Raw genomic sequence first — 8171 nt, 5'->3', positions numbered from 1 at the left:
TGATGGCTAATGGAAGTCATCAAATACGTTTCAAGTTTACCAAAAAGAAAATACCTTTCAAGTTTACCAAAAAGAAAATACCTTTCAAGACTCAGTACAATGCATCCAGAAATGCGACAAAATATTCACCTCCATTTTTAGTGCCTTAAAAGAGGGTTTATGCAATGCTATTTTCCATATTACAAGTGGGAAAAATATTGAGCACGGGACTAAGTGTGCGTTTGGAAAGCGCGTTTTGTGCTTACCAAACGTGTTTGCGTTTCTATCTTTTTTTTTTTTTTTTTTTTAGCATTCCCAGAGACAGAGACATAAAAGCTGACAGTAGCCGCATTTGTTGACTTTTGTCCATGAACAATGCATTTGTGCACTGTTTACGGACCCATAATTTTTACTTTCAGCAACTTTTTCATTAAAAATGGGCCCTACGGTACTATTCACACATTTAAAAATTAAATTTTCAACATCAACTTCCCCCACCTCCCCTCTCTCTCCCTAATAAAGTTGTTCACCTAAACCTACCAAATTCAACTCCACTCTCCCATAGAGGCACTCACCTAGTGGAAGGGCAGGATAGAGGTCATGGAAGAGATACTTCTCTTTACAATTGAAAGGTGTCAATAAGAAAGCCAGAGAAAAATTCAGCATAAACTGACGAGTCATTTCAATTCAAAACCCAACCCCCTCCCCGCCTTTTTTTCTCGACTCAGAAAAAGAGAGAGAGAGAGAGAGAGGGTACTGTCAATGTCATTCAGATCTCAGTCTTTCATTCCTAACTTAATGTTTTGAACTTTAACTGAAAGCTGTAATTTTTGGTCCTCAATATCTTTCAAAACTGAAAGCAAATTAGCCCGGTACACTTCACATTTTCTTTGCGCGCGTTCAAGTTGGTGCGCTAGCTTTTGGATTCTCCTGTCTTGCTCATCCTGCAGGCATATGCAATGTTCATTCACACCATTCAAAACAAACGAAAAAAGGAAAAAGGGTTGGGGGGGACCAAGAGTCATATGATGAGCATTATTATCATTCAACACAACATCAATTTAAATATCAGTTACACTAGAATCAGTATTTTTCACACTGAATGTCAGTTGGGAAGATTTGAATCTTGTTCTTCCTCCTGTTATGCCATTAGCACTGAGCTACAAGGGCTTTGAATGAATTTGAGCAACTTCTTCAATCCATATGTGAAAGCAACCTTATACATGTCAAACGTACCAAACAGTTTTCTCCATTGCATATAATGTTCCCAACATATGTTTTTGTCAGATATACTTACAGGATCTATTCTATTCCCAACTGCACCCCAAGGTATTTACTAATTTATCCAAAATCCTAATATCCATTCACAGAAGGGGTCAATAACCCTCTAGTCATACTAAGCCTGGATAGTTACATGTCTTGACAACTTCTACTTCCCGACATAGTCCTCAAAGACATTTGCCATTATATACCTGATAAAGATATGTAAGTGATTTATCATTCAATCCTGGTCATTCAAGTTTTGAATATGATATGTACCTTTGTTTGAGACCAACTCATTTTTTCTGTATGCATACTGATATAAAGACTAACAAGTGTCCCAACAGGATTCAAATTAGAACCTATAAATCAAGACAATTAGAGATGGGTTCAAGCTACACAATTCTCAACTATTACTCCTTAAAAGAAAAAAATTTTTGATTCCAATTAGATCTAACACTGGAACAAATACTGCTTTACGTCACTGAATTTTCCAAAGGTGTTCCTCTCACACAGGTTAGAACAGCTCTTTCTCACCAATGTCATCTTCAGGTCTCGTCCTCAAGACCTGGACAGCTCAATCCCACCTAGATACTGAGAAGCTTGGCCTCTCCTCTGCTCTTCTCAGGTTGACCAAGTCCAACTGAACGAAGGCTTGGTGGGTTGCCAGGATTGCACCCGTCAAAGAAGTACCAGAACCTCTATAAACCCTCTTAAACCCTTGGCGCATAATAGCAAAGGGCATAACTTCTTGTCAGGTCTTTAAAACGATGATTGAATAAAGAGTGATTGATATGCAGCAAACAACGTAGCAGACATAAAGAATTTGCAAAGCATATGACAATCTATAACAGTTGCATCCAAGCTCATTGGCACCACTTTTAAGTACCAAAATCCTCTTTGGTTGAAACAAATAATTTCAATTTGAGGTTCAACAGAAATTTAACGGATAAAATCTTAATCCAAACTATTGGGGATCTATTATATTGATTGAAAAAAATAAAATGAAGCAGTGACTATGAGAAAACCAGACCTCATGGAATCATGTATGAGAAAACCAACTTTATGAATATTTTTTATAAGAGAAGAATTCAAGAGAGAAACAAGGGGAGAAGGGTTTGCATTAAAGAAAGGAGAAACTAAGAATACAGAGCAGGTTGATAAGAAGGAGAAGAGAGATCAGAGAGTAGATTGAGTAGTAAAAGATGATGATGAGAGAATTTAAGAAAATAAACCTATGTGGAAGGTGATAGTTAAATCTAATAGATATCAAAGATCTTAAAAGCGTGTAGCATTTGAAAAGTTACACTAGTTGTAAGCTGAACCGATCTCATATATAGATCTGATGGAAACAAAGGAATTATCAAGCCATATATAGATCTGAGGACAGAGGTACCAGTTCTGTTACAAATAGCATATGTCATGTATTAGTTTACTAATGCTTAATATTCATACAATCTAAAATGGTTAGGGCAAACAATACCATCTCTATAAAGGACACTGAATTACTTTGAGATTAAAAAAAAAGGGTTCTTCATTCTTGATTTGCAAGTTGATTGGAAAAGAAGTGAAACACTAGCCGGATAGATGAGTGCCATATAGCTGCTAAAGCCCAATCACTAAGCTAACTTGCCAAAAAGGCATATGAATTCCACTGGCTCCTTAAAAATGAACAATTGCTTGCACTACGAAGGAATTATGCAATTAAAGAATAAATTATCCAAGAAGTGCCATTGCTTTTTTTTAATAATTGAAATAAAAATAAAAAATAAAAGGAAAAGAAAGCAGATGAGAAAATTAGAAGCAAGATAATGGATATGGCTGGCATGAGATGATACAGCGCATATCAGAGCCGAGGAGGTCACAGATTGTAAGTATATGAGTCCTAATGATTTTGGTAATCTGTTAAACAAGATTTTGAAGAATACTAAACTCTTTTGGGGGTTGATTATTATCCAAATCATGGAGATGGTGGATAATAAAAGAGAAATTCAGACATGATAGAACAGAGGAAAGGATTCCCCGGGAGCAGGCATTGTCGGATGTCCAGAGACAATCATAGTCCGCGAGAGAAATGACCATAGAATATAAACAATCATAGTCCATTCACAACAAAATAATGAACCATCACTAAAGCACTGTAAATATCACAAAATTCAAAGCAGAAAGCACTATAATATAGTACAGATTTGAGCACTATAAGGATTTATAAACACGTTGTAGCCCAGTGCTGAAAGCATGACAGTTGGAAGGGGGGTTATGGTTGTTCATGTAGAACTCAGAGAAATTCAGACCCATAAATAAAACTTCTATAAAAACAGTTTAGAACAAGTCTGATTTGCATAATTTGGGACATCTTGACAAGTGAAGGATAAATCATGGATGTTTTCAAATTTCAACACACCAGTACAATATCATTATATTATTACATGACTGGTAAAAAATTTACTAATTTTTTTTTTAATAAGTAGGTAAAAATTTTTACTAATACCAACATTAGAGCATATGTGAAACCTTTTCAATGCTAATTTGTTCTTTACATAAATATTATTTTCAGTAAAATTATAAGTCAATTATAACGTCTCCCTTTAGGATAATTATTATGAAGTACTTGTTTTCTATTTGAATGGTTATCATAATATGGTCGTTGAAATTAATCCCAAATTCAAGTTGTTTCCATTTCTTTTTTATTTTTTGAGATTCCATTTCTCATTTAAATAGAATTAATATTCCCAATTAAATGTCCAACCTCTTTTACTTGTTACAAGAATTTTGGTCGTTCAAACTTCACCTTAAGGAGTCCGTGCTTTTATGTGTAGCATAGATAATTAAAAAGCGTAAGTGTATCCTATAATTCTAAGTAGAGAAAACCTGTACAGTAAGTTCATACTTCATATTATATACAAAATCCGAGTTATTTATTTGCTAGAAGAACAGAAATAAGCCTTGAGAAATGTTCCAAGGGATAAAAATAAATAACTTATTATTTATATTAAACTAAAAAGAAAGTAAGAAGCAACTAACTGAAGTAAAATAACAGAAAACAACTAACCACAGACAGAGGTTGTTCTAAACCACTTTGATGACCCCCACAAGTATTAGTTGCTACACTTCCTTGATGCAGACAATCTTCTCTGCCAGTTGCATTGACAAAGGCACTTTCCCTGCTGTTCTTTTTAGCAAGAGCAACTTTATTTGCAGCTTCCTGAAGAGCACCCACCGCCACATTATAAATTTCTGCAGTTTTAACTCCATCATCAACAAATTTAAGGGCCTCATTACGAAGATTATTGTACCGAACAGTAAGTGATTCTCGTGAACCATTCAACAGATTGCTGGCACGTTCCTCTAATATGACACCACTCTTGGCATTCCTTGTCCAACGTTTTAAAACATAATGAGATGGTAGAGTGAGAACATTTGTCACCCTAAAAACTGTCAGTATGTGTCGGCAAAGAAGACCAGAGAACTCAAACATCTGGCAACTGCAAGTTGCTTTCATCTCATGAATGTTAAATGAAACAAAGTAAGCTTTATGATTTTCCCCAAATTTCGCAACTTGATATGTTGTGATTACCTCCTCATCAACTTTGGTTGCCAAAAAAGTCATTGTCTCAACCAACTCCTCTTGAAACTTCATAAATAATTTCCTTGTGTAAAGCTCAGCTGCCTGTTTCTCCATGGGGGATGGGGTCTTAAGGACAGAAGCAGTGTTTATCGTATCATAATCTGCCTTGACTTCTTTTTCATATCGACTTTCTAGAGCCTTTTCATACTGCTTAACAAACAGCTGTAGGGTTGTTGATGCATTGACATATCCGTCAAAATAAGAGTTTATACTGTCGCTGCGTTGTGTTATTGACATTTCAGCAAAGAATGTATCCCTCAAGTACACTGGGACCCACTGCCTCCTGTCAACATATATTGTTTGTAGCCATTCATGTTCCCTGAGATCATATCTATCAATTAGAGAGAACCAACAGGACTCGAACTCTTCAATGGATTCTGTCATGTTGACACACTTGTGGAGCTCTGCTTCAAAATTGGGATGTTCAGAAAGCACATGGGATAGCTTTTCTTGGCATTCTTTAAAGATGTGCCACTTGCAGAAACGGTGACGGGTCTCAGGAAGAACCTGAGTAACAGCCAAGCGAATTACCCGATCATGATCAGAGGTGATTGAGACTGGAGGCCGCCCAGACATTGCCTCGAGCCATGTTTTAAACAGCCAGACAAAGGATGCCTCAGATTCATTTATGAGGAGAGCACAACCAAACAACACAGGCTGTCCATGATGGTTAACTCCTGTGAAAGGCGCAAAGGGCAATCGATAGCGGTTTGATCTGTAAGTGGTGTCAAAGGTAACTGTGTCTCCAAAGTAAGTGTAGTTAGTCCTTGCCTTGGGATCAGCCCAGAAAATATTGCTCATGCACTGATCCTCATCATCTCCCTGCACAGCATAGAAAAGAGAGCGGTTCTCAGCTACAGCTTGCCTGTTTCTCAAGTAGTCCAAGAGGAGCTGGGTGTCACCTCCGAGGGTCCTTTGGCGACTACTCCTCATGTAATTCCTACAGTCACGCTCTGTGAAACCAACATTGCTAATTCCACCATATTCTTTAATGAGTGCAGACATAATTCCACTGGGGCCAATCCCAGCACCCTGCAAGGTATCTATCAAGGACTTAGCGGAACCAGAGACATGACGATGAGAGCGGAGACAGTGGACCTTATCTGGGGGGACCAGCTCATGGTTATGGTCTCTGACAAAATTGGAAACAACCCATCTGGCAGAATGAGAATCCTGAATTTTGACAACCAACATGGCCTTACAACCAACACGGGTTTCAGCACGGGGGCGCTTGACCCTGCCATCAACATGGCCAGGTTTGTCCTTGTCCTTGTCAACACGGAAGCCCTCTTTGGCACAGACAAAAGACCTCTGAATGATGGCGCCATCACGTCTGGAGCGGCGAGACATGCTGACACGGGTGCTGAAGCCAACACGGCGGGCATAGGAATTGTAGAAGGCCTTGGCAGCTTCTTCTGATTCAAATTCCATTCCCTCAAAAGGTTCGAGATTAGTGTCAGGTGGAGGGATGGTGGTAGTAGTTGAAGTTGAATTGTGAAGAAGGTGATCTTCATCATCATGGACATCAACAACATTGAGAGGGTGGTCAATGTCCATGGCATCATCAGCGAGACCAATCATGTCAAATTCAATGACCTCGTTACCCAGCTGGGTCAGAGGTTCAAACTCCATTGTCACTATAGCTATAATGGCCTATGACTATGAGCTAAAAAATCCTATTCATACTAAAACAATTACAAATTCCAAACAATCAAACCGGTTCTGAATACAGTACAATACAACAGAAATAGAATGACTGAGGGAGAGAGCGTGTAAAAATTAATGTAAAAAAGAGAAATGAATAATGATATGATAATGATGATAGCTCATCTGAAACTGAAATCATCTGGGATAATAACCATTTACAAGAAAGAGACAACTCTAAACTAAACTAAACTAGTAGTAGAAGTAGAAATAGAATAGAGTAAAAGTACAACTGACCGGACCGCACATTCTTCTTCTATTAAATACAAACAAACATTTCTCAAAGCAAAAGCAGCTCCAGGCTCCAGCTACAAACGATTTTGGTAGACAGACAAGACCGAGTGAGAGAATGTAACTTTGGCGGAGTTGGGTTTTGTTTTTCAACTCACTGTTTCAATTTCAGTTTTAGTTCAGTTTTAGGGCTTCTGATATTATATTTGTCCCAACCATCAGGACCTTCATCTTTATACCCGTTCGATTCATCATCAATCTTCTCCATCCTTCCATCCTATCCATCCCTTTTCTTTTTCTTTTTTATTAGGGAATTACATTAAAATTATTTCAAATTTGCTCCTAAATTTAAACTTCCAAAATTTATTATATACTTTCATTTTAAGGCATTTACCCTTCCCACTTATTTTTTTACCTAGTACAAAAACAGATATTAGAGGGTAAAAAGATAGCTACCTTAATAATGTAAATCAATAACCAAGATAAAATAAAGGCTTCAAATTAAAACAGTTTCATAAGTTTAAGACTTTAATAAACAAAATTAAAAATCCACTTGCTTGAGAGTTTCTCCTTCTCAGCCTGTTTGTATAATAACTAATCCATCATTATTATTATTATTACTAGTCGTAGATCCACGCGATACATGAGAATAAATAATTATTTTGTATTGTAAGATAATGTATAATTTTTTGAAGATAATTTATTCTCTCTAAAAATTAAACAATTTATATTCAGTCCAATTAGGTCTATATTTTGGTTCATTTAATCAATTTCGGTACCCCTTCAATCCATTTTAAGACTAATTGGGACTTAAATTGATTCTTTTTGTAGGTTTTCTTATCAAGTTTTGCTTGAAAATTCAATTTTTCTTTTAATTTTTGGGTTGAAAAGTATGAAATTTTATTATACTTGAGCTCAACTCTTTAGTTTTGAGTTAAAAATACAAAGAAAAATACTAAAATAGACATTAAAAATTAGAAATATGAGCCTTAAAAAATCAAAATGATAAATATTCAAAAGTCTTATTTGGTCCACATTGGTTCTATTCGGTCCATTTTGTCCTCTTTGATCCACTTTAGTCTTATTCGGTCCTGCTTAGTCCATTCTTCCCTCTAAAGTTTTATTCGGTCTAGTTCGGTCTATTCAATCCACATTTCCTCTATCTCGTCCACATTGGTCCTATTCTGTCCACTTCTGTCCATTCAGTTTACATTGTCCCTATTCGGTCCACATTAGTCCTATTCTGTCTACTTCAGTCCTTTCGGTCCATTCTATCTACTTTAGTCCTTTCGGTCCATTATATCCTATTCGGTCTATTCTATACACTTTGATCTACTTCAGTCCTATTCGGTCTTCTCTGGTTCTATTT

The 8171-nt window shown here is 36.6% G+C and overlaps 1 protein-coding gene across 1 annotated transcript; it reads right to left on the bottom strand.

The window, feature by feature from the left end:
• Positions 1-612: 612 nt before the first annotated feature.
• Positions 613-7015, bottom strand: LOC112038688 (protein FAR1-RELATED SEQUENCE 5). Its single transcript, XM_024071524.2, has 2 exons — positions 4292-7015; positions 613-923 (listed from the first exon to the last, which is right to left on the bottom strand). The coding sequence occupies exons 1-2, from the start codon at positions 6497-6499 to the stop codon at positions 756-758; spliced, it is 2376 nt and encodes a 791-aa protein (XP_023927292.2). The 5' UTR covers positions 6500-7015; the 3' UTR covers positions 613-755.
• Between the last annotated feature and the right edge of the window lie 1156 nt (positions 7016-8171).

The sequence above is a fragment of the Quercus suber genome, unplaced genomic scaffold (genome assembly GCF_002906115.3).
Source record: "Quercus suber isolate HL8 unplaced genomic scaffold, Cork oak 2.0 scaffold_143, whole genome shotgun sequence".
Classification (NCBI taxonomy): domain Eukaryota; kingdom Viridiplantae; phylum Streptophyta; class Magnoliopsida; order Fagales; family Fagaceae; genus Quercus; species Quercus suber.
Note: the sequence above shows the minus strand (reverse complement) of the source record. Positions and strands in the feature narration are given on the sequence as shown.